Below are 26467 nucleotides of genomic sequence, written 5' to 3'. Positions count from 1 at the left end.
GCATGTCCCCGTTTCCTTCTGGAAAATTGAGCTGGGTTTTCCAGCCTTTGCTCCAACTTGGAGAGCCCACTCCTACGCTGCCCTCTTGTCTCCACTATGCTGCCAAGTCAGCTTCTGTTGTTTACGACCAGCGTGCCTTAGTGGAGCGACATCGGCACACAGGCAGAAACAGGCTGAGGGAAGAACCATCACCCCAGTCTCATCCTGCAGCCACAACATGGGGTACATTCTAGATGTTTCCTGCCAGCCCCTTTCCCCCTGCATCTGTCTTTGTGGAGTTGTTGCCATTGTCAGGACATACGATGCTAAACCCACTTTTTCAACATCACATTATTTCTTGAGCCTCATCCACGTGGCTTTGCATTCTCTGTAACAATCTTTTTCCATAATGTCCCAAAGGCACGTGGAGAAGCTAAAAGGTACTTAGTTACTTTCCTAATGTGGGGCACTTAGGAATTACTTGTCCTCTTTTCCCCTTTAGTGTCACATAGAGACGTGGTTAAAAAATCTGGGACTGTGGATTGGGAGACCTGAGTTCTCATTTAGTTTTGTGCCAGATGGCTGTGTGAGGTTGTGCAAGATGCCTCCCTCTCTGGGCCTCAGCTTCTTAACCTATATGATGATGATGATGATGATAATGATAATAGTAATAGTAATAATAATAATGATGATGGTCTCCACTGCCAGGGGTTTCCTGGGCAGTGCTAAGTGTGTTGACTCACATCAGCTCATTTATTACTTCTCACAGCCCAGGAATAAGAATGATTTCACAGCTGAGTAAACAGATTCTGAGAGGTGATGTCATTTCCTCAGCACAACATAGCTAGTGGGTGGCAAAGCTGGGGTTCAGACCCAGGATGTCTGCCTCTTAACTCTCTCACCACACTGCCACTTCCTAATGCCCACTTCTTAACGCCCACTGAGCATCGGGCTTGGGGGACAGACACATCAGTACAGCAGTAAGCGTGTCCCTCATTACAGTCCTCTTGCTGTCCTGTTCATGTCCCCACTTTACAGAAGCGAAAGCTTCAGCTCTGAGGACTGAAGTGGTTTTCCCATGTCAGAGTGTTCTGGGCTGAATCATGCTCCCCCAAATCCATATGTTGAAGTCCTAACCCTCAGTACCTTAAAATTGTGATGGTATTTAGAGATAAGAGTCATTGTAGAGATAGGGACACTGCAGTTACTAAGTTAAGATGAGGCCATTAGGGTGGGCCTAATCCATGCTATGATTGACACCCTTATACAAAGAGGAAATTTGGGCAGAGACAGATATGCATAGTGGGAAGATAGTGTGAAGAGACACCGGGAGAAGATGGCCATCTAAAAGCCTCCAGAACTGTGAGAGAATGAATTTCTGTCATTTAAGCCACTCAGTCTGTGGTCTTTGGATGGCGTGGCTGAGCTGAGGCTCTGCAGGGAGCCAGGAGGTTGCAGGGGAGACTAGGGAGTGGGGCGGGGGCTGTCTCTGCCCCCTGGCCCATACCCACTGTGTGCCGGGCAAGTCCGTTCTCTCCTGGGTCTCAGTCTCCCCATGTGCACCCTGAGATTACTGAATCAGATGGTCCCTGAAGGCCCTTCCAGACCTGTTGTCTCATGGGTCCATGAGTCTCTCAGGCTTCTATTCCAGCTGCTCTGACCCCACTGAGCTGGGGTGTGCTGAAGGGGGAGGCCCCAGGGAACACTCCATTCTGCTGTTCTTTCCAGCAGAGCTTTCCCAAGGGCTCACCCAACAGCCTGCCCTCCTCAGTGTGGGCTGTTTCTCCTTTGTCCTACTTCCTGACAACTACTCTGTCCAACTGCCTGCCAATCCAGTGTCAGATACTCTCATCACACTGTACCTGCATGTGACACTGTCCTCTGACCTCTGACATCTTCTTTACCTGCTGCCTGCTCTCTCCCTTTGGGGTGGAGGCTAGGGCAGGTGGGTCCTAGGGAGCCATCAGCCGAGGCACTAATTTCCACTGACTATAAATAACTCTGGGTCTGAAACCACAGCAGGGGCCTGGATTGCACCAGGAGGAGTAAGATAATCGTGTGGGGTGAGGAGGGCCTGTATAAATAACTCACCCGCCCTGTCTGGGCCTCTCGGGTGACAGGCAGGCCTGGAGGCAGAGGATCTCTCCAGCTGAACTCGGGGCCTTTGTGGGACCCAGGCTGGGTGGATGACTCAGGTCCTACTAGCATTCGAGACGGCCAGCCTGCAGTTATACAGCAACATTTCCACCCCTTAGCCCATGTGACAGATGAGGAAACTGAGACCCAGGGAGGAGAAGTAATTGGAAACTGGGGTCTAGGCCCCTGGGCTTCTGGGAGCTAGAGAACTGTTGCCAGGGATGCCCAAATTCTGGTCCCCTGCTAAACCTAACCTTTGGGAGCCAGTGTGGGAGGGCCCTGAAGCTGCTTGGTAGAAAAGGACTGCTGGGCCAAGGCCTGGGGCAAAGGGCCAAGGGCACTGCCCTGGCCTGGGCACTGATGGGCCAAGGTTTTGAGGTCACGAATTTTCAAGTGAAGAGAGGCCTGGGGTCTGGCTGTAAGTCAGTCACCCTTTGACCCATCTGATGTCTGCAGAGTGGGGGCATCAAGGCAGACAGTTTCACAGTAGCAGAATGTCTGAGCCTGGAGAAACCTCAGAGACTGCCAGACCAACCTTCTTTATTTTCCAGGTAGGGAGGCTGAGGCACGGAACAGGGTGGAGGGAGCTTGGAGAGGGTCTCAGTCGATAAGGGCCAAAGTCAGGCTGGTCTCCGCTCCTGCCCAGCATGGGTGGACTGAGCACCCTTTTCCCGCACAGTCACGTGCATCCCCCTGGGGCCCCCACAAAGACCAACTTCGCCTAAGGCCCCTGGGCCAGGCACATTGTGTGTTCTCTCATTTAATCCACAGTCAGTGTGGCCCCTGGAAGCCAGACAGTGTCTGCTCCATTTCACAGATCTAACACATGATGCGTTAAGAACTTATGTGATCTGTGCCCCAACCCAGGCTTTTGGATACTCTAGTTTAGCATTTTTCTCCAGTATCAGAGGTGTTCAATTTTTTCTTTCTTTTTTTCAACACTTTGTTAAAAAACCAAAGTCTTCAAAGCATTTAAAAAGGAGTATCAGGCCGGGCACAGTGGCTCATGCCTGTAATCCCAGCACTTTGGAAGGCTGAGGCAGGAGGTTCGCCTAAGGCCAGGAGTTCAAGACCAGCCTGGTTCACTGTAATCTTTGCCTCCTGGGTTCAAGTGATTCTTTTGCCCAGCCTCCTGAATAGCTAGGATTACAGGTGTATACCACCACACCTGGCTAATTTTTGATACCCTGTTTCTACAAAAAAAAAAAAAAAAAAAAAAAAAAAAAAAAAAAAAATTACCTGGGCATGGTGGCACATGCCTGTAGTCCCAGCTACTTGGGAAGCTGAGGTGGGAGGATCACTTGAGCCCAGGAGGTCGAGGCTGCAGTGACCTGTGATTGTGCCACCGCACTCCAGCCTGGGCAACAGAGTGAGACTCTAATCTTAAAAAAAAAAAAAAAAAAGGAGCATCTCTGTCTCTGGTTCATGGTGGTGGGTGAGAAGCCCCAGAGTCCCATCCATTCAGCATCCCCTTGTCCTGTAGGGCACTTCTGTGGAACCTCAAGGCACTGGGGAACCCAGTGTGAGAACCATTTCCCCAACCTTCGGTTTGCCTGCATTCAGTGAATTCACTGACTCTCCATGCACCTGGAGAAGGCTGTGCTCAGGGCCTCATCTTATGGAGCTGGAGGCCCATTTCACACTCACAGGGACATAAACACTATTATCCAACCTGACAGTCTGCATACACAGCATGAACAAACAGACTAAAAACCAGAGTCTACAAAAATGAACCTGTAGTTCACGGGCTGGAGTCCTCTGTGCTTTGCGATCTGTCCTAGGCTCCAGGCACAGCGAATTCCTCACTGTTCCCTGTACACATCCTGGTTGTCATCACAGGGCCTTTGCTCATGCCCCATTAACTGCGTGTGCTTCCCTCCCCATCTCTGCACACTCAACTCTGCCCTGTCCTTTCAGGCCTCACTCAGAGGAAGCTACTCCTGATTTTGTCCCCAATCAGGTGGGGATCACTCCTCCTTCATCAACCTTTAGAACATTTCCTCTTGCAGTAGTTATTTTTGTTAATAGAAAGCAGCAGACAGAGGAGGTCATGTGTGCACATTTGGGAGCCAGACAGTGTAGGCACCAATCCTGGCCAGGTCACTTGTTAGGGGTGGTGCTCTGAGCCTCAATTTCCTCATCTGTAAGCTGGGATGATGACAGTTCCTGTTTCACAGGGGTGATGTGAAGATTATAGGAGAAAATGCCATGAAGCCTCAGCAGGGAGCCTGGCTGCTGTTAGTGCTCAATACGTGTTAATTACTCTCTAGTATCATAGCTATAACTAGCATCGTGGCTAGTAACTAGTAGCACAGCTAGACTGGGACAGTCTTAAGGCAGAAGTAGTTTACAATCCACCTTTGCACCTCCCTTTCCTGGGAATCTATAGGGAGCTTTGGAGAGTAAGGGGATCCGGAAGGGGTTCCTCCTTCCTCCCCCTGGCTACATTGAGGCCTTGGCTTCCTGCCCTTGGCTGCCATCTTTCCTATTGATTCCTGCCTGCCTCTGTGCCCTTGGAGTTGTTTCCTGTCTTTTTGTTTTTTTTTTGAGACAGAGTCTCACTCTGTCACCCAGGCTGATCTCGGCTCACTGCAACCTCTGCCTCCTGGGTTCGAGCGATTCTTGTGCCTCAGCCTCCCAAGTAGCTGGGATTACAGGCATGCACCATCACACCCGGCTCATTTTTGTATTTTTAGTAGAGATGGGGTTCCACCATGTTGGCCAGGCTGGTCTCGAACTCCTGACCTCAAGTGATCCACCTACCTTGGCCTCCCAAAGTGCTGGGATTACTGGTGTGAGCCACTGCACTCGGCCTTTCCTGTCTGACATCCTCTGCCCCCTTGAACCAAGAAAGGATATCCTTGAAGGCCGGCCCTGTCCCCATCTGCCCACCTGTCCTGTGTGTAGCCACATCACACAGACACTGCTCCTGAGAAAGCATATGGAAGAGATCTGGGTCTCTTCCCAGAAGAGTACATGTGGCCCAAGCCGGCACATACTAGGTGCACAACATATATTTGTTCAATAAATAAATGTGTGTCCACCTCCATCACTGCTTGGCATATTAGAAGCAGGGGGAAGCAATGGAGATGTTCCATCAGTTCTAGGAGGTGGGTGTTATTATCATATCATTTACAGGTGGGGAAACTGAGGTTCAGAGTGAGGGAATGACTTAAGGACTTAGAAGGTGAAGCTGGGACTCAAAGTCAATGGTCTCCATATTCCTTCCCTTTTCTGGGCACATAGTAGGTACTTAGTGATTAGTGCATATTGATTCTGCAAAATGATAATGCCTTCATAGTAAGAATCAGGGCCCCCTTCCTCTCCAAGCCTTTGTGTCCTACTCAAGGGGCTGCTGTGAGGATCCCAGGGAACAATGTGTTGGGAAGGCCTGGCTCTTAGTTTGCTCACAGTAAATGAGAGCCAGGGTAGCTTTGGGACTCAGGCCTCTGCATGGTGGGTCTGCCTAATGCTCTGCCTAAAGTGAGGCCCTGTGGAAACGCTGCCCTTACAACCCATTTCTTCTACCACCTCTCTGGGTGCCTGACTATGGGAAGCACCTAGTGGGCCAAGCAGCATGGCTCACGGGACATGAAGACTCCCTAGTCTTGCTGGAATCACCAGGAAGCCCTTCAGTCAGCTGCCGGGCAGGATCTTTATCTATCTGTCCTGTGCTCTCCCTGCCACCCCATGGCCTGCAGAATTATTTGCCCAGCAGACTCTACCACCCCAACCTATGACCATCGATAGCATGCATTGATTAACATGTGGGTTTATTTTATTGATGATTCAGAAGGATATGCAGGCAGCATTCTGGAAAGCATCCACACATGATTCATCGGCACTTCACATTAAACTGTGCTTTTGAAGGATTTTTTTTTTACCCCATGGTAGTGGTGACGGGGGAGGTGTATAAGCACTGCAAATCAAATATGGGGCTGACATTTTTTTTAACCAAGACTCACATGCATTGCTTAAGCCCACTGATCTACCAAACAAGCTGCCTTTCTCTTCTTCACTAATTAAAACCCAACGTCTCCCTTGAAGCCACACAGAGAATTCCCAGCAGAGAATAATAACAGTAATGCTGAAATAACACCTACCATGTGCCAGGCACTAAGTGCTTTACACATATTACTTTAATGCTTACAGCGACCCTGTGAAAGAGGCACTGTTATGACCTCATGTTACAGATGAAGAAACTGAGGCACAGTTAGATAACTGGTCCAACATCCCACAGCTGGATAAGAAGTGGCGCCAGGATTTGCACCATGATACCAAGTTGGCCTATTCCCCACTGTGACACTAGTCATAGACCCAGTCAGCCTGGACAGTCCCAGCTCATGCCTAGCACCCTGGTGTAATTACTAACGGTGCCGTGGTTTGGCTGGTAGAATCTTTAGCCATGTTCTATTTCAGGTGGCTCTGAATCCTACCTTCTTTCCTCAGCTGTCTCCTCAATTCTGTTTTCTCCCAATCCAGGCCATGCTTTCCTTAAGAGCAGGGAACCTTTCTGCTCTTTCTCCCCAGCATACAGTAGGGACCTTCCATGCTGCAGCAGGTCCACAGCCTCTCCTCCATTTTCCTTCCCTCTTCCAATCTCCTTGGGGTCTTGCTGGACTGACCGGCGCCCTCTGGTTAAGCATGTGACCAGGTCTGACCTATCAGCCCACTCCATCTTTAAGCTGCAGGGATTGGCTCAGGAGTGGCCACGTGACTATAAGTGGCCCAGTGAGAGCGTAGTCTGGGATTTTTAATGGGGCGGGGCCTAGGAGGAAAGGCCGGGCTGCCGCGTTGACCGGGATGGGAGGATGTTAACCTGAAGCTGCTGGATCCCCCATGTGCTAAAACCTGCGTGAAAATGAAGCCAACACAGAGGACAGCAGAAGTGAAAGTAGGAGAGGGAAGGACAGAGTCCTCTTGACAGCATTTGAGGTCCTGGAGCCAGCCATGCCAGAGGCCAGACCTATCCCTGGAGTTTTCAGTTGCACAAACCAGAAAACTCCTTTTGTGCATAAGCCAGTTTGAGATGGGTTTCTGTCAGATGGAGCCCTCATGGATAAAAATGCTCAGCAAATACTGGGCCTAGATTCTTCTGTAAAAGCTCTTTCAACTCACGGTCTACAAAAGGCAGAGAGTGGAAGTAGTACAGTTCTCATTTCACAGATGAGAAACCTGAGGTTGTCGGAGACTAAGTATCTTGCCTGAGGTCTCCCACATACTTAGTGACACAGGTAAGGTTGGGACACCTCACAAGCCGTCATGTCTTCCCCTCCACCCCTGCATTTATTTGAGAAGGCAGCTGTGTTTCCTCAGCCTCTTGCATACTCAGGAGTTTTTCTCCTCTCGGCCTCATACCTGACAGAGTCCTGGGCCTTAGAATGGAGCATGGGCCGCTTCACATGAAGGCCCTGGAGTGGGGCAGCAAGGCTTTCCCACTCATCTCTGGTCAGGCAGTGAATTCCCCATGCCGACTCCGTGTCTGGGCAGCTCCCACGCATGACCCTGCCCAGGCTTCTGCCGAGTCTGTGGCTGCCCTGGCTTCCCTGTCGACCTCTCAGGGTCTCAGTGATCCTTGGGTTGACGGAACACAGAGGGAACTAGAACGTGGCAACAACACACAGAAGACCCCTGCCCCTGCCTCCACATCCTCCTGCTGCCCAGCTAGCGGCAGCCCCATGGACGTTCTCGTTCAATATCATATTCACATGCAGCACAAAGTACCCGCCGTCTCCCGTGATCTGCTCTCTCGTCCTCCCTCAGCCCCACTCTCTCCTCCACTTGGGCAGGCTATGGGATTCATACAAAATTAACCGGAGGTTCCGTTTCACAGCACTCTGCAGTATCCAGTTCCCACCCCACCCTGCTGCCACCCCATCTTTGTCCCCCTTATCAACCCCGCCAGGAAACATGCTACGTGGCAAACACCCAACAGCAACCTATCATCGTCACCCTTTCTGACAACCCGAGGTGGGTGCAGGTGTCAGGAAGTGAGCAATGAGGGCTGTATGTGCAATGGCTCAGGGCAGCGCAACGCTGGGCTCAGGGAACTGGAGCCATCTGCTCCATGGGTGACACAGGGTGTCCTGTGTCTGTCCCCAAGCCCGCAGCCTTCTGTCTCATGAAAGGAGGGGCACCGGGACATCACCTGCCTCTTCTTTCTTCCTCCTTTTCTTCTTTCCGCGAATATTTCTTGAGCTCCCAGGCAATGCATCAGGTGTTGGAGACATGGTGGAGAATGACACAGAGCTCCTGCCTCTAGGCGTCCCGGACCACCTGGCACCAGCCGCCCATCTTTCCACGTCCTCTGATGGCATGTTAACTCTGCATTGGGCACCACCACTGTCTTATCTGACTGCCTAATTCTTTCAAGGGGATGGGGCCCATGCATGTTGTTTTTAAAAGAAACACTGGAGTATAATAACAATGATAATAAACACCACTCTGTAGGTGTCTAGGGTCTGCCTTGCGCAGTGGCTTATCTAATTTAATCCTCACACCATTTGCATGAGGTGGGTACTGTTACTACCCTTACTTCACAAATAAGTCAATTGAGGTTCAGAGAGGTTAAATTGAACTCTCCCAGTGTCCCTTGAAGAGAAAGACACTCAGGAATGGAACTCAGTTTCTGGGATTTTAATTTCCTTGGCTGAAACAGTGTGGAAGGAAAGGGAACAGTAGAGGTAAGAAGATAAAGGCGTTAATTAGAATGGAACAGAACCAATAGTGGAAGAGGAAAGGAGTGGAGCTTAGATGGGGGTAGAGGCTGCCCTTGGCCTCACAGCCTCACAAGGGGGCAGGTTTACCCAACAGGTGTCACGAAAGTAGGGTCTCCAGGTGGGACATCCAGTACTGCTGGGCTGTGGGAGCTGAGCCACACCCTGAGCTGGCTGCCAGCGGTGCCCTGGGTGAGCGCTGATTCCCCGTGGCCTCAAACCCCATTTGTCACTTTCAGAGATCTTTTTGCCTAAAATTAGCTGGACTTGAATGGGAAGGCTAATTTATGCGTGGCCTGGAGCATTTCCTGCAGTGTGACTCAGAGGCCAGCTCCCTGCTCACGTCAGCAGATTAGGGGTAGCGGGTGTCGGGAATGGTCAACCTGAGTCCCTGTGTCTGCAGCTGGCACAGCCCAGACCACGGAGCTTTTAAACTGGGGCTGGGGTTGTGCCAAGGATTTCTCTAAATCAGAAGATGGCCAAGCAGGGTGGGACAAATGCTCCATATGAGACAGAGTAAAGGAAGTGTCCCTTGGCTCCACCCTATTCAGGCCTTGTCCTACAGTGGACGCCAGAGGATTCTTCCCAGGTGGCCGTGCTTGGCTCAGGTCTGAGCATGGGGCTGAGTTCAGAGCCTGCTCTGACCCGAACTGTGGCAGTGACCTCGAGCCCTCATATCCCCCTCCATAAAATGGGGTAACAGCACCCATTTCCAGGAACACGTGTCATAGAGATGCATAACAGCCTTGTACAAAGTGTTTCTCATGTGTGGACACTGGCCACCATTCCAACCTTTCTGGAGAACGTGCCCACTTTTTTCCGAGTGATGATACTCATCATGAAAACAATGACAAGAGCTGACATTTATTGAGCACTTTGATGCTGGGCACTTGACCTGATTTTATTCAATATTCACAGCCCATTTTATTCATGGGGAAATGGAGGTGTTTAGTCACTGGGGCTGAATCCTACCACACAGAACTACCCGTGTGTCAGGGACTGTTCTAAGCTACTTCATTTTGTCCTCCCCCAGCCCTGTGAGGTAGTCACTATTACTATCCATGATTCACAGATGAGGAAATGGGGGCACAAAGAGTTTGAGTAACTTGCCCAGAGTCCCACAGCAGGCAAGCGGCAAAGCTGGGATTTGAACCCGGGATGCCCGAGTTTGGGTCTGTGGCATTATGCTCTTCTGCCCCTCCCCAAATCTCTTCCAGCCTTGCACCTCCCAGCCCCCTGGGAAATGCTTCTAGGGACCAATGTGGCAGGAGTTCCAGGAAATCCTATGATGGGCTTTCCTTCTCCTCAGAGATCTTGCCCATCAGAGATCTCATTTGGTTCTCATGAATGACCAGGAGACCAAGGCTCGGAGAAGTCAGACGAAAAGGCCCAAAGGCACACGGCTGGCAGGCGGCAGAGCAATAGAGATGTCATTATTGTTTCCATTTTACAGATGGGAAAACAGAGTTCTTTACTTTTCACCTGAAGCCTCACTTCTTGCAGCATACCAGTTATTCTGTGGAATTCCCTCTAAGAAATGCTGCTGTAGGCCACACTACATGCTTTCCCTTCTCTTTCCTCCATAGCCAAGTCCAGGCACCTTCCCTTCCGCGAAGCCTTCCCTGACCTTCACAGCCCACCAGCCTCACTAGTGCTGAATCCTGGGGTCCTTGCTGCACTTGGTCTTGATTGTCTGCAGTTTGGGCTACTCAGCTGTCTGAGAGCTCCCCCACCTTAGGCTGGGACTTAGTAGCTGTGTCTCGGGGTTTTGCCGGGTCCTCATCTGTGCCAGGCACCAGGTTGGGCACAGGATGTACAGAGAGAGCAGATAGGGTTCCTGCCTCAGCTAGGCAATACTCCCTCTAGCAGTACAGAGTGGGCTCCCAGGAACCAGCCAGAAATGGCCCTGCAAGGGTGCTGGAACTTGGCCATGTGCTGCTCAACTTCCCAGCTCTGGGGAGCCTTTCTGATGGGAGTAGTAGGTGGTTTTCTTAACTAGGGTCCACAACCCTGCTTTGGGGAGGTCTAGAAACCCACAAATAGTGTGAGCCACACCTGTTGCATGTGGTTGGCTGATTTTCTGAGAGAGGGGCCACAGTGCCCATCAGCTTCTCCCCTGGGACTGGGGTGGAGAAACATTTAAGAATTCCTGATTCAAGGCAATCTCCCAGTCCCCAATCAACAGGGAAAGGCCACTTGAACAACCCTGCCTGCCAGCAGTCCTCGTGTGCCAACCTGATGGTGGAGGGGAGCATGGACCATTCTGCCAGGGATAAGTGACTACAAGAAGCTGGGACCCAGAAGTCTCCAAGCAAAGCTGATGCCCATCTTAGGGCCACAAGCAGCTGTTTTTAAGCCTCGTGCCAGAACCATACTATGAGGAAAGGTTACTTTCTCTATTCCCACCCTCCTGCCAAAACAAAAAAATAGCACCCAGTGAGAAGAGGTGTTTCTAAACTTCTGCCTGGGCTCAGGCCATGGGCAAAATGTCAGTGAGAACAGTCAATGTGGGAAGAAGAACCAGTTTTAGCTTTTCTTTCTGACCTAGGAGAGCAGACAAAGAGGGACACAGATAGCTGGGAGTTGCTGGGTGTAGTGGAGTGTAGGCACACATGACCAGTGGACTGCCAGGCAAGCCCTGCAGGAAATGCTGCCAGGGCTAGAGTCCAGCAGGGCCCAGGGCTCAGAGGACTGGACAGAGGAGACAGTCTCCTCTTCTGTCATGCAGGATAACAGTTCAGATGCTGCCGGCCTCCCAGGTGGTGGTTGATATCTGGGGAAGGACTTGACATCCACTTCTCCTTAGAATAATCATGGCTGCCACTTTGAGCACCTACTGTATGCCCAGCCATGCACTAGGCATTGTCAGGTAGGCATTGGCCCATTTTCCAGGAGAAGAAAACTGAGGCTCGGTGTAGCTTTGCACAAACATTCAAGGTTGGGAGTGTCAGTGCAGAGCCTCACACACATGCCTGTAGGGTTAACGTAGGGAATGCTTCCTTTCCACGGTGAGTTGAAGGTAACTTGTGGCAGGTAACCCAAACCATGAGGTCTGGTGCCCAAGCTGGGCTGACTTCCCTTGTCTCTGTTTTGAGGCAGAGGACCTAGCTTTGGTCCCTTCCAGAAAAGCCCCCAGGAGCTGAAACACACTCTAGAGATTCCAGGCCTGCTCAATTTTGGCAGTTGCAAGAAAGCCCCACTCCACCTTCAGGGCAGGACATACAAGGACATCTGTCACCCTTCCTATCACAGCCATCTTCCTACTGCTTTGTCTGCCCAGCAACTCTAGATCTGTGATGCCCCAGAGCCCCAGCGATCCCCAACCAGAGTCTGGATTTTAGAGACAGACTTGATTCCAGCCCAGTGGCAGGGGATTGGCTGCACATTAGTGGTGCTATGGTTCTACACTCAAGCCCTCACTAGGGAATTCCTGGGGCCTGGGGAAGGAAGGACCAGGCCTGCATGGTTGGAACCCCAAATCCAACCACTGTGGGCTAAGCGGGGAAAGCAAAAGCCCCTCCTGGGCCTGGGTGCAGGTTCCATGTTGGTTGTACCCAGTGGCCCTTCTGCCTCTGCCTCAGAGACTAGTGCCTCCCATATTATCAGAATGTTGAACTCGCCACTCGGCGGCTGTGGGGCTCCTTGTCTCCAGAACACAGTCTTGACCCAGCTCTCTTCCTGCCATTCTCTCTGCAGGTGGCTTGGGTCATGCCCAACCCCTGATGAAGTCCTGTTCCCCAGCCTATCCAGAGGGGCTGATACTCAGCTAGAATGCACTACAATGGCCATTCTGGCATTTCAGCCTTTCTCTGACACATCCCTGCTGTTACATATTATGAATATGGCCCCTGTGGCCAATTCAGATGGTGGCCACCTAGGCTGCAGCCCTGGGTTCAAGTCTTGAACACTTACCTTCAACAGGTGAGGTTTTGAGGCGCCGGCAGATGGCTTCGGTGTCCCCATAAGTCTCCTTGATCTTGACCACAGCCTCAGTGCCCCGCAGCTCCATGAGGGAGCGGAGCTCCTCCATTGTGCACCCGAACTCGCCCCCATGGCTTGACTCATTTCTTTGGTTTTTGGAGTAAAAGTCGCTGTTGGTCATGTCACCCATGTTTGCTGCGGTCCCTGCTCGGGCTGGGCCCAAGGGTCAGCGCTGGACAAGAGGCTGCCGGGTGATGGATGCTTGTGGCTGTCCTCAGCACACCCTCACTGGTCAGCTGTGGCACCAGGCGGCTGACTCCGGGTCCCGGGGGGTGGGGGTGGCCGAGGCGGGCTGGTAACAGTGGTGGTGAGCTCCAAGGGGTGTCCCCCTGTGTGGGACGAGGTCCAGGGGCCGGAGGGGCTTAGGGCTGTAGACCCAGGAGTCTCCATTCAGTGGGGCCCATGCTGCTCCCTGGAACTGGCATCTACATGTTCAGGGGTGGTGGCTCCTGTGGGACAAGCACAGAGTGAGTGACAAAGGCCAGGCACTGGAGGCCACATGGGACAGGTGCTCAGGAAGGCCCCAGGCACACACACAGCAACCCAAACAACACTGACTACACACATGCCCCCTAACACACCAGCTCACACTGTAAATCCAATGCTACTAGTGCCAACCCAGGCACTCCAAGATATACCACCCTCAAGGCATAGCCCCACAACACACTCTAACTCCCTATTTATGTGTTGTGCTATGGAAGACACTGGCTTCACAGCACACACCCTGTGTGTACACACGTCCCCCGACACATACCTTCTGGCATGTCCTTGTGTCCTGTGCCACTGCCACACACACATCAACACCCAGGCCCCATGCACCAGCTCTGAGCCATACAACTTAACCTCCCCACCCCTTTCCCTCAAGAACTGCTGTGCTCACAGGCCCTCTGAGCGCACCCAGACTCCATTTCCCTCTTTCTCTCACTATCCTTAACATGTTTACACATGCCCCATGCCCAAATAATCTGGGACACACTCCCCTAAATACATGGTTCCCCGCCCCTACAAATCCTCCCTCCATCCATGCCACCTGTGTCCACCAATACCCTCTTCTCCCACATCCCTCCCCACTCAGGTCTCACAGGCATGGGGATGGGAGAAAGCCCCCCACCTGCACCCACAGGCCCCCACCGTATTAATCGAGGCCCTCGGCCTGGCCAGAGAAGCCAGCTCATGCACAGTCACAAGAATGTCATTGAGCCCAGAGCTTGGTCCCAGCATGAGTTCAGGTCCATGGAGCCCTCACCTGGCAGGGGGATGGGGGGGTCCCTATGGACCAGCACCAGGGACAGCGGCTTCCCGTCCCTCTCTGGAGCTCAGGAGGAGGTGGGAGCTCTGGCTTCTCCCTGCCCGCCCGGCCACCCTTACAGGAGTGCGGCATCTGTGGGGCTGCCAGGAGAGAATCCAATCCACCCTGACACCCAACACCGGAGGCTGAGGCCCCAGCAAGCGTTGGGTGACAAAGGGCCCCAGCTGAGCTCGGCTGGGTCTGGCACAGGGAGCGGCCCCGCCCTGCAGTCATGGACAGCTGGCCATCCTGGGCCCAGGACGGTGAGGGGAAGGGGTGAGAGAAGGAAGGCAGGACTGACCCCCTCCCCAGCTCCAACTCCTCCCCTGCCTTATCTCCTTCATAACCTTTTCGTCTTTCACACATTTTAGAGCTGGAGGCATTCTAGGGCTAAGTCACTTTCCCAGCGAGGAACTTGAAGCTCAGAGAGGGAAAAAGCACTCTTCCAGAGCCACACGGAATGAGAGTGCTGAGGAATGCAGAAGGAGATGGTCTCCTGGCTCATAGCCCCAGGCTCCTCCCCTTCCCCTAGGGGGTGCTCCCGCGTTTGTCTCGAAGAGCCCTGGTGGGTGGGTGGACCGTGCCAGGCAGCCGCTAAGAACACAGTATCTGGCATCGGAGTGATTTGGGTTCAGATCCTGGCTGTGGGACCCTGGGCAAGTTCCTTCAGTTTTTGGAGCCCTGGTTCACTCATCTGTAAATTGGGGGCAAAACAGTCACTCTTCCTTACCCCCACCCCTGACTACTTCCCAGTTTACTGAGAACTGATTATAAACCGTATTCAAGTCCAGTGTGTTTCTGGATTTGGGGCTTCCCAGTCTTGGGTCACAGGGTGCTGGAGCCACAGGAGAAACCTTAAATGTCTTACACAAGGGACACTTTTACTCAGGGATGCAGTAGGATGATTATTTTTACACTGGGACTAACAGGTCTCTTATGGAATAGAACATAAAATGGATGTGATACCTCAAGAAGAGACACAGAGACATGAGACACCAAAGAAACTGCACGCTTGGTGCTCCCACCTACAATACTCAAGAGAAGCCATGTTCCTTGGCCATGGATGGAACACACACCATCCACAGAATCCATAAGTTTTGACCCCAACAATGTATTCCTCAGAGGAGCAGGTGAGGCAGGGACCAAGAATGTGAATTAAAAAAACAACAATACTCCCCTGCCATTTCTTAAGCATCTACTATGTACCAGGCACTGTGGGATGAGTTCTGTATCATCCATCCAAGGTAAATTCTATAAGATTGACCAGAAAAGCACTTGGCTCCTTGTAGCTACCTAGTAAACAATTGTTAAATGAATAAATGAATGAATGAAAAGCAAACAGACACTATCTCATTCTGTACAACCCTGTGAAGTGGATACTAGAATTATCTCCATTTTATAGACCAAGAGAATGAGGTTCAGAGGGGTGAAGTCACTTGCCCAAGGTCACACAGTGGGGAGATGCCAGGGAGTGGAAGATCTTTTCAACCTTAGACTTTGGATTCTTGTCCATCACCCTGTAAGAAGGGCCTGGTAGGGGCCTGGTCTAGGATGCTGAACCTCTCTGGGGAGTGTTGGCGTTTGGGTTTGGGCCGAATGCTCTCCTCCCCCTGCTACAAGCTAGTGCAGAGCCTCAACACAGCTCCCTCCCCAGTCTAGGGCCAGCCACAGGAGGCAAGGAGAGGCCTCTGAGAACATGTGGGCCCTTGTTGAGGGTTGGATGAGGCACTAGGTCCGTGCAGGGATGGGGCGAGAGCTTTTACATTAAGCAGTGCTCTTCCTGCTGCCTGCTCAGTGTAAATGTGTTTGGTGTATGTTCAGGAAGCTGGGTAGAGAAAATCCAAATGGCAGGAGTAAGACAAGGATAGAGTGAGGCAAATGGGCTACAATTGGGGCAGAAGGAAGGAAATGAGGTCAGGGGTCCTTCAGGCCAATGCAGTGGCTAGGGCTTGTAGGAGAGATGGGTCTCATGCTGGGGGAAGGTTGAACCCCGCTGGAGGGGTGAGCGCTGGGGAGGTGATTTGACTAAGAACTTTCCAGAACAGGCTTTGCTTACTCAGGGACAAGAATTGAGATGAGGAGATGCAGACCTTCTGTCCAGAAGGAACTTGCGATTGACCTGGAGCCCCAGGAGGCCTCAGTCCTTGGCGCTTAAGCAACAAGCCTGGATTGGGTGAAGGCAAAGCTGGTGAACATTTACCACCCACATCTGCACTAAACTTACTGGCAGTAGAAATCACCTGTGATGCTGAGCTAGTCGCCTGGATTCTCTTAGCTTCAGCATCTATAATTTGGGGCTACTGATATATAACATTGCCTGACTGGCACATGATAAGCATTTATTGAGTGCTTATTAGGTGCCAAGCACTCTGAGTGTTTTACAGAAACATCTATCTCAGAGACGCTGCAAGGCGTTATGCGTAGGGCTCTGGAAACCACTAATTCTGAGTCAAATTCTGGCTCCTTCATCTCCCAGCTGAATGGGAAGGAAATTAACTTTGATTTCATTATCTTACAAAAAGCAGAGGGGAATAGGAGTATCTACCTCATAGATGTTATGAGGCTTAAATGAGTTATTTCATTTAAAATACTTAGAACCAAGCCCAGAACATAGTCAGCACTCAAATTATTGTGATTATTATTGTCAATCCATAAAACTACTTTATGAGACCTTATTATCCCTAGAACATATGAGGAAACTGAAGCCAAGAGAGATGAAGTAAATTGCTCAAGATCACATGATTAGTGAGTGGTGGATCTGGGATTTGAACCTAGGCAGTCTGGGTCCAGAGACACACTCCTAATCAGGATGCTTTCTGCTTCCCCTGGTGAATCTCCCTCATGAGGTTCTTATGACACTTAAATGAAGTGCCATATGTGAACGAAAGTGCTTTGCAATCCACAAGGGACTTTCTAAACCCGAGGTGCTGTTTTCTATCTGTGCCCGTGCTACCTGCGGTGTGGCTTACAGGCACTGATAATTACGTCTTTGACAGTACAAGCAAGCTATGAGAATCGTTAGCAGCAATTATATCTGTGATCACAACAGTAGGCATGAGTTAATGGGCTACTGTTGATTTTAATGACTACTGTGATAAGATGAAAAATGATCTTCAACCATCTATCCCCCCACCCACCCATCAATCCACACAGCCACCCATCCACCTGCCCACTCACCCACCGTTCCATTCATTCATCCGTCCATCCAACCATCTACCCACCCATCCACTCATCCATCCATCCATCCACCTGCTCACTCACCGACCCTTCCATCCATTCATCCACCCACCCACCACCCACCAACGCATCCACCCATCCACCCATCCACTCATCCATCCATCCATTCACTTACCCATCCAACCATCCATTCAATGATTGTATTTTGGGTACTACACAGTGCCAGGCACTGAACAATCCAGAGAGGATCCCTGCCCTCTACGAGCCCACAGTGAAGAAGAGAGACAACTAAATTAGTGATTTCTATGACTTGAAGGGTTTGCCATCATGGGGACCCCCAGGTGCTGTGGACACACAGAGCAGGAAGACCTGAATGGGCCCGGGGTAACCAGGAATGCCTTTCCTCTCAGCTCCAAGTAGGGATTTTTTTTTTCTTCAGGTAAAGAAGGACTTAATAAAAAAGATGAATCATGAAGAAACTGAAATACACAACTGTCTGTTAGTAAAAGGTGCAGAAGGAAAACAGTGTGAGCCAATATAGAGGGATAGAACACTGGGATAACAAAATCAATTAAAAATCAGAACTCCACCCTGAAGGCAACTGATCTCATACTTCCTTCTCTACCTCTTCTGATGTGGCTTGTTCCCTATCCCTGCTTCATCTCATGGGTGCAAACATGAGGTCACCCCTTTTCTGGGCATTTCGTTTTTTCATTCCAAGCTGTAGAGCCCACTTTGGTGCTTGCTCTGACAGCAAGATTTGCTGGAAAAGTGTGAAGTCCACCAGCACAAAAGCTACTTGTATGACATTATACAAATGATCTTTTCACAGACGGACAGAACTGAGGACCCCATAGTTTGCATAGAATACCTCAGATGCCTGACTCCTGCAGATGTGCCATGTGTCTGTTCAGAACACTCTTCACTACCTGGGCCTTTGCCTCCCTAACAGCTGCTGTCCTGTTCAGCCTCAGTGTCCCTTCCTTGGAAGCCTTTCCTGACCACCTAGACTGCATAAATGCTCCTGACTCCTAGGTGCCTCCGGCATTGTAGTACACTTCACATTGTATTGCCTGAGCCTGCTTAACTGTTTTCTTTCCCCAGGATTCTGAGAGCATCACGTGGGCAGTTGCTATGTCTCTTCTGTACCTAGTGCAGTGTCTGGCATCCAGAAGGCACTCAATAAATATTTGGTGTTCGGTCTACTGCCTATGGAAGCTGTGACTTTAGATAGGTCCTCAGACCTCAGTTTGCTCATCTGTAAGATGGGCTAGTGATTCCTACCTTGCCTACCTTAAGAGTTTTCTGGGGGGGGTCAGGAAAGATAACAAAATCAGCAGTCATAGTTTTTCTTTGAGATGCATGCACTGCCCTCCACTGCCCAGTTTCCCCTCTTTGTAATGAGGCATCAGCATGAGGGTGAAGCTGGGACAGGTAGCTGTTCCCTCAGCCACAACCCCACCAGGGGTTGTGATTCTCAGGCCCTTGCTGCCTCATCCAAATATCACGTGACCTACCACTCTATGGCTGAAAGACTAAATGAACTGTGTGACCTTGGAGAAGTCATCTAACTTTGCTGGGCTTCCTCTGTAAAGTGGGGATGACCCTGTTTGTCTTACAGGCTGCTGCAAGGACTCAATGAGAGCCAGCTCCTGGCCCAGAGCAGAAAATGAAACACTGGCTTCCTTGAGTCCTCCCTGCTCCCCTCCTCCTAGTTATTAGCAAATGTTCCTCCCTCATGGTTGCAATGAGGTTCACTTGCAGTCAGCTCTCAACACTGCACAGGTGAGCACCCCTGCCCTAAGCAATGGGCACACAGCCCTGGGCAGGGCATATAGCCAGACCTGGCCTAAAGAGGTTGAGCAACACACTAGGGGTCGCACATCCAACTGAGACCAAAGCCCAGTGAGAATCTCCTCCTTGTTTTCCCAGCTCCAAAGGTGTGACCCTGAGCAAGCCCCTTTCTTCTCTGGGCCTCAGTTTCCCCATGTGGGAAGTGAAAGGATTGGATTAGTGCTCTCTGGAGTCCCTTCAGGCTCTAATGTGCCAGGCCCTTCAGAATCCAGGAGAACATTCTGACAATATTGGATTTATGCATTTCAGTTTCATCTTATTAGCATTTAAATTACTCTGTATTGTTACATTTCAATGACTCAAGAATAGGTTAGGGGTGCCTTAATAAAAAGTCTTTGCCAGAAGGGAGGCTGGGAGAGGAAGGAGCAATATTTTTTTGTTTGTGGAGTTAATTTAGCAGAGAAGGAATCTATCTTTCGAAGGAAGAATAAAAAAATAAACAAAACAAATCCCCAAACCAACAGCTTTTCAAATCCTAACTGAAGGATGGTAGCTGGGACAGTCGTACATGAATTATGTGCTAAAAATAACTTCTGGACGCCAAATTCTTCTGTTTTAAGACATGCTGAATTTAAGTGCCACCTTAATATGTATTTTTAAGGTCACTTTTCCATTGAATCATCAATGACTGATGTGGGGCACAAGTCCAGTTTGAAGATCCCCAGTGATGGAAGCCTAGCTCTGCCAGTTACTAGTTATGTGACTTGGGCAGGGCTCTTAATCCTCTGTGCCTTGGTTTACCCTCCCCAACATGGAGACAACCCCACAGCCTACCTCACAGGGTTTTGTAAGGATTGAGATAGAGCTAGCACAGTTTCTGGCAACGAGGAAACACTTGTTAAATGGTGACTCTTCTATGATAATTTAACTTACTCCCTGCCTCCAATCGCTCCCAGACCAGCGTGTACCCCATAGTGCCATATTTCAAAGGGAACTCAGCTCTGACTTTCCCATGCCCACCAGGCTCCTTGTCACCTCTCAGGTGGCTGGGGAGGCCTCCAGCTTGTTGGCACAGCAAACAAGGCTAGTTTCCCTTCTGTTCTGGTCTTGATGAACTACTTATAGTTCCCATGAGGTAGGATGTTTGCTTTCCTCTCCTGGTTGCAAATTCTGGCCTTTCTGTAGGGGCCCCACTGCCCCAGTGATGGGGAACCCTCTTCCTCTGTGCTGAACCCAAGGAAACAGGTGAACTCAGCCTGCAGTTGTGGGTGGAGGGCTGACAGCTCCTCCCTTGTCCTCACCCAGAGAGCCTCAGCCATTCTCTTAGATATCCTCTCTGGGGGAGGCAATTTCCTCTGCACGTGTGTGTAAGGAGGGAGAGCCTGATGGCGAGTGTGGATGTAAGCAGGCATGCCAATGTGAGTGTGCTAGATCAGTGTGTCTGTAGGGTGAGTGTGAGTGTGGGTGTGCGGGGTGAGTGTGGGTGTGTTAGACCAGTGTGAGTGTGCAGGGCTAGTGTGACTGTGGAGGTTGAGTGTGGGAGTGTAGGGTGTATGGGCGTACAAGGCATATGTGGGTGTAGGGTTAGTGTGAGTGTGCAGGGCTAGTATAGATATGCAAGATGAGTGTGGGTGTGCAGGGTCAGTGGGAATGCATTATGGTGGTTTTCTTAGTATGAGTGGGACAGGGTCTGGGGGCACACCTGTGTCAGAAGAAGTGTGCAAATGCTGGTCTTAGAGTAGGCCTGTAAGTGACTGTGCTTTGTGTGTGGGAAAGAGGGTCTCTGTGATGCATCAGTGGATGTGTGGTTGGTGTGAGTGACCCCAAAGTACAAGGTGTGCCACACAGGTCTATTGGAGCATGTCAGCATGAGTGTGTGTGTGTGTGCATGTGTGAGAGAGAGAGAGCGAGCCCAAGATATCTGTGCCACACCTGTCTCTGGGTGTGCAAGCCCCATGATGTGTGAATGTCTGTGTGTGCATGTGCTCAAAGCTGAAGAAGACAATCTCACAAATTCTCACAGTTGAGGAGAGAGAACAGGGAAAGAGGAAGGGAACTGAAAATGAATACCTCAGAAGCAAATTTAGTGCTATTTTTAGACAACTCTATTCTGTTAACCAGAAAAGGAAAATCTAAAAAAAATCCCAAAGAAACCGCCTTGCATCAGCCTTGAAGGCACAGGTGGCAGAAGTAGGTCTAAAGGGCAGGCAGTGAGAGAGATCCAGGGCTTCCTGTGGAGCTTCTCACCCTCATGCCTGGCCTGAGGAAGGGGAGGTCCAGCCCTTACCTTCCTACCAGGGTCAACTCGCTCCACTGTCCTCTGTTCTCAGAGGAGCTGCCAATGTTAGATGGCAGGAAAAACCTTCCATTTCTGCTCATCCATCCATCCAGTCATCCATCCGTCTATCCATCCGTTCGTCCATCCTTCCATCTGTCTGCTTGACCATTAGCTGTCTGTCCATCTGTCAATCCATCAATCTCTCCATCCATCTGTTCATCCACCTACCCAATAAAACTAATGAGCTGCATCACAGGCCCGGCACTGGAACTATGAGGGGAGCAAGAGAGATGCTCAGATCCTCTTTCCTGCTGTTTAACGTCTGCTCACTCTGCCACACAGAGCCCCCAAATAACCTCAACCCCATGGTCAGGATGTGCAGGCTGGGTCAAGTGATTTCTGCACAACTTTTGGTTCGGGTTTTTCCTGGGAATCAGATCCACTCAGTTTTGATCTTGGTGTGATGACTATGATGAACAGCAATTGCTTAGCAAGTGCCTTCCATGGGCTGTGTGGTGTTGCCGTCCCCACTTTATAGGCAAGGAAGCTGGGGCTCAGAGGGGCCACAATGGCCATGGCCATATGGGTAGGACTTGGCATAGTTTCAATATGTCTTCTCCGTCCAAAGCCTCTGCCTTTCCTTTGCATCCCCTTGTCCTTCAACAACTTGCACTATGGCCTTTCCTGCCTCAGTTTCCTCTTCTGTAAAATAAGGGTGCAATCTGGACAGAAGCTCAGTGTTGAAGGGCTATTTTAGCCCCATCCTCAAGGATCCTTGCTTCTTGGGTCATGCACAGTTCCCAGGGCTTCCCTGCTGCTGCCTTGTGTCTAGCAGAAAGGGACATCCCAGTTGCAGGTCAAGTCGTGCTTGGCTGGAGGCCGAAGGAAGCAGAAATGCCCTAGAATCAGGGAGGCATGACCTGACCGGAATTCACCTTCTGCCTGTGACATCCACTGCCCACCCTTGGGCTTCTAACTGCAGTGCCTGCCTTCCAAAATTTGTACCTTTTATGTGCTCCATGTTTAGAAATAATTTCCTTAAAAAATATTTGTGGGGTTTCTAATGAGGCTAAAACAGTAAAGTCACTAGCAGATCCAGGCAAGATAGCCTGTTTGAGGCAGAAAAGTGTTGGGGAAGCTTCACTTTGGGCTGCAAGAGAGGGAACATGCAGTGGGAATGCTGGGGATGGTGGCCCTGCCTGGGATGGGCCAGCGGCTCTGGACATTGCACTCTGGTTTCAGCCAAATGCCTCAGCCACATCCCAGCATCCTCTCTTGCACTGCCCAACTCTTTCCCTACTGCTGCACTGAACTTCTTGAGGTCTTCTTTGCAGCACTGGCTGCCTCCAGCCTCCAGGTCCTAACTGGCCTAACTGGCCAACATGACACTGTCCTCTTCTGCCCTCATCCCCCTCATTCTCTCCCACTGTCTGCTCCGTCCCTGTGGATTACAAGCAGAGGCTTGGAAGAAGAACAAAAAATGATAACAGCAACACCAACATCATTCCTGCTATGTGCTCAGCACTGCTTTATACACTTAGCTTGTTTAATCCTTCACAACAATGCTTTGCACTGGTACTCTAGCCCCGCCATTTATACAAGAGAAGACAGACTGAGTGTGCAGTGATTGGTGTAAGGTCTTACGGTTAAGGGGTGGCAGGGCCAGCCCTCTCTCACACACAGGCACTCTTAACAGCAACCTAGGCTCACACCCTTCTGTCCAGCGGACTAATTTCCTTGCCGTTTTTCCTTTCTGGTTTCTACAGTGAGGCACAGGGTTCTTCTGCGGTCAGTGTTCTGACCACACAACAGGTCACTGGCTGGTTGGTGAGGCCTCAGGCTTCACCTCTGACCATGGAGGGCTGGGGCCTAGGGAGCTGTCTCTGGGAATGAAGTGCTGATAGATGGACAGAGGTGGGTGCTGGGGAGGGATTGGGTAGCTGAGGTCAGGAAACCTGATAACCACAGGCCCCCTCTCTCCCCAGCAGGTTGACCAACCTAGGCTGGGAGTGAGAGCTGCCCACGTGGTCCTGGTGCTGAAAGACAGTACCCCTGGGGACGACAAAGCTGGCAGTGGGGAACTGGCTCCCCTGGGAGCTGTCCTCAAGGGCACAGTGCTGATTAGGGAGGTGGAGGTGGGCGTTAAGGACAACATGTGAAGGAGCTGTCCACACACTGAGGTGCTGACACAGAGCAGGATGTTATTAAGTGCCCCTAGGAACTCTCCAGGACAACAATGCTGACCAACGAAGAGTGGGGTTGGGAAAGCCAAGGCAAAGGTGCAACCCCCTTCCAACACCTAGGGTGCTGGGTGTAGGCGCTGGGAAAGGGACTGGGCCTTTTCCATGAGTTCTGTGAGCAAGCATGGGGAGCTGACCCCATATTTTAGTGCTGATGCTCAAAGCCTGTTTTTTAGGCTTTGAGGGGGCAGGACTGAGCTAACAAAATGATACTGTATAAAAGGTGACTCAGGGTCACTGAAGTGCATGCACTGAGGACCCACCTCAGTCCATCAGTGCCATCTGCCACTGATGCCAGAGATTCCATTACTGATTCATTCTTTTGCACTGTGCGTGGTCCTTTCCCTCTGGTTTCTGCCAGAATTGGGAGCATATTTAAGTGGTAGCGTCTCAGTCTGACTGAGCTTAGTAAATTATTTCCTCCATGGGGTGAGGGAGGAAAAACTCACTCACAGAGGTGCCAGGGGATGTGTCTAAGTTGGGAGATTACTTTTGGATAGTTGAGTGAGTCCTTTGGGGTCCAGATCAGAGAAACAGGAAGCTAAGGCTTGGAGGAAAGTCTTTCTATGTGTTCCAAGAATGCAGATGCTAGGAAATCTAGCTATATTGAGAAAGAGATTAAAACAGCAGAAAGTAGGACTCTTGGATTCAAAGGAGTGCGGAACTGAGAATGATGCAGGTACCAGCAGGGATTTGCATATGTGCATGGGTGGAAGTGTCTTTTAGCTTCTATTTCTCACTACTGTGGCCAGACACTGTTCTACTTCTTCTAGGCTAAAGCAGAGGTGCCCCTGGTTTGGTGACTGTGCACTCATCTTCCACACTTGAGCCTGGGTTATCTCTACCCAGAGTCTCCTTGGCAGAAAGCCAGAGATCTCTGTGAGGCTACTGACTTGGCCTCAGATCTGAAGGAGGAAAATCAAAAGGCCAGGAAGCCAGAGGAGCAGCTGAGAGCACGTGGGGATAAGCAGAGGTTTGCACTTGGGTCTGCACCCTCCCTCATGGTAAAGGTGTTCTCTCCTTCCTCTCCTGATAAAGTCTTCTCTGGGTGCAGCTCAAGGACCCCAGAACAGGGCTTCTCAAAGTGGTTCCCTGAGGGCTACCTATGTTGGCATCACTTGAGGGCTGGTTAAAACACAGGTCTGCAGCCCCCACCCTGCAGAGATGAATGAGCGGATGGTGGGGGCTGTGAATTTTAAATGAGCAGAACTCCTGTCCTCGTGCTTTGGGGTTCCTGTTCCTCCTTCTCTAGGCTTCCTTCCTCTTGTAGCCCACACTTTCCTGGTTTTGGGTTCTAAAGTCCTGCCTTGCTTTTGTGACTCAGTCTGTGGCTCAAAATAATCTCCAATTCCCTGGCCCTAACCATCCAAATGCCACCTCCTGGTAGGCCAGGCCCTTGGGTGGCTTCTGGTGAGGACCCCCACTGGCAAACTCCAGGGCCCTTTTCAGTTTTCACGTCCCTGCCCACGGCTGATGGCACCTCCCTTCCTTCTTCCCACTCTCCTGTGCTTCTCTGACCATGTCTGCCCAGGCCTCCATGGCTTCTCTGTTTTGGGGTAACGGTAGGTTTCCCCATGGTCCTGCCCTCTTAATGCCTTGCCTCTTCCTGGGCAATGCCACCCATCTGGCATCAACTTTCACCCTAACATGGGTGGTTCCCAGACCGACCTTTCCACCATGGCCTTTCTCCCAAGCTCCAGAACCGACCTTCCTGTGGCTGCCAAATGTCCCCTCCGAAGGTCCTCCAGGCCCTCAGGCTCTCCTAAGTCTCTTCATTCTTTTGTGACCCTTGTGTTACTAAGGGCATCCATAGCACTATCTGGGCCACTCTTGACTCTAATCCTTCCCTCATGTCCAGTCCGGTGACCAGACCCAGGAAGCAGCAGCATAAAGGCTCAGCCTAACTCCTCTTCCTCGCCTCCCCAGGCTCCTGACTCTGGTTTAGGCTCCTCATCCACAGCCCCTCGGCCCCCTGGCTCTCTAGCCTTACACCCTCCTTCACTGACCCCAGAGTGAAGCTGACAGTGACTGCCATTTACAGAGTGGCTTCTGCATGTCAGAGGCTGTGTGAGGCTCTGCTCATACCTTATCCCTCAACAACCCCATGAGGTAGGTATTATTATGCATATTTTACAGATGAGGAGACTGAGGCTCAGAGAGGTAAAATAACATTACGCTCAAGCTCACACAGCTACTGAGGAGTGGCAGATCTGGGAGTAGAACTGGGCTTTTCTGACTCTGAAGCTGCCACATTATGCTGCCTTTTGGATTTGAGCATGGCTGTCTCTGGATTAAAAATTTTCACTGGCTACCAGTGCCTATTTAAGAAAACATATTCATGACTACAGCTTCCCGCATCCCACCTGATTGGCTCTGAGCTGGCCTCTCTGGGGTCTGAGCCAGCCTCCTTGGGGTCTGAGTTGGCCTCTCTGGGGTCTGGTCTAAGTTAACACCCAGTGTTGGGTCCCACTGAGGGACCTTATGGTCCTTGCCATTTTCTGAACAACTAATGCAAGTTCCTGCCTTCCAACTTTTGCATATATGTTTCTTGGATCCAGAATGGTCTACCACCTGCTTTTCCATTAATCCAAACCTCACTCTCCAAGATCTAGTCCTCATGCCAACTTCTCTGTGAAGTTCTCTCCAATTCCTCTGCTCCAAATTCCAACTCTCTTCCCTCTGCCAGCCTGTCACATGTGACTCACTCCTTAAATCCATACCTTGACCCTCCACCCGCTGCCTTGGGGTGGGTTTTGCCAGCTTGCTTCCCCAGCTAGGCCCTGAGCTCCCCAGGAACAGGGCCTCTCCAGTCCCCAGCACAGAACGGGCCTCCACCAGGTCTGGTTCCATGACCGAGAAAGCAGTTGGACTATGGAAT

General features: G+C 50.9%; 1 protein-coding gene across 17 annotated transcripts in view; it reads right to left on the bottom strand.

Moving 5' to 3' along the window:
- Positions 1-26467, bottom strand: part of ATP2B2 (ATPase plasma membrane Ca2+ transporting 2) — a 388403-nt gene that overhangs the window by 118054 nt on the left and 243882 nt on the right. For all 17 annotated transcript variants that reach the window (XM_054481331.2, XM_054481334.2, XM_054481347.2 and 14 more), the window contains one exon: positions 12744-13261. In XM_054481331.2, coding sequence (XP_054337306.1) covers positions 12744-12942 — 199 coding nt within the window. In that variant the 5' untranslated portion in view covers positions 12943-13261. The remainder of the gene's footprint in view (positions 1-12743; positions 13262-26467) is intronic.

Source organism: Pongo pygmaeus, chromosome 2 (assembly GCF_028885625.2).
Source record: "Pongo pygmaeus isolate AG05252 chromosome 2, NHGRI_mPonPyg2-v2.0_pri, whole genome shotgun sequence".
Lineage (NCBI taxonomy): Eukaryota > Metazoa > Chordata > Mammalia > Primates > Hominidae > Pongo > Pongo pygmaeus.
The sequence above is the reverse complement of the archived record's forward strand: the minus strand, read 5'-3'. Positions and strand labels throughout refer to the sequence as shown.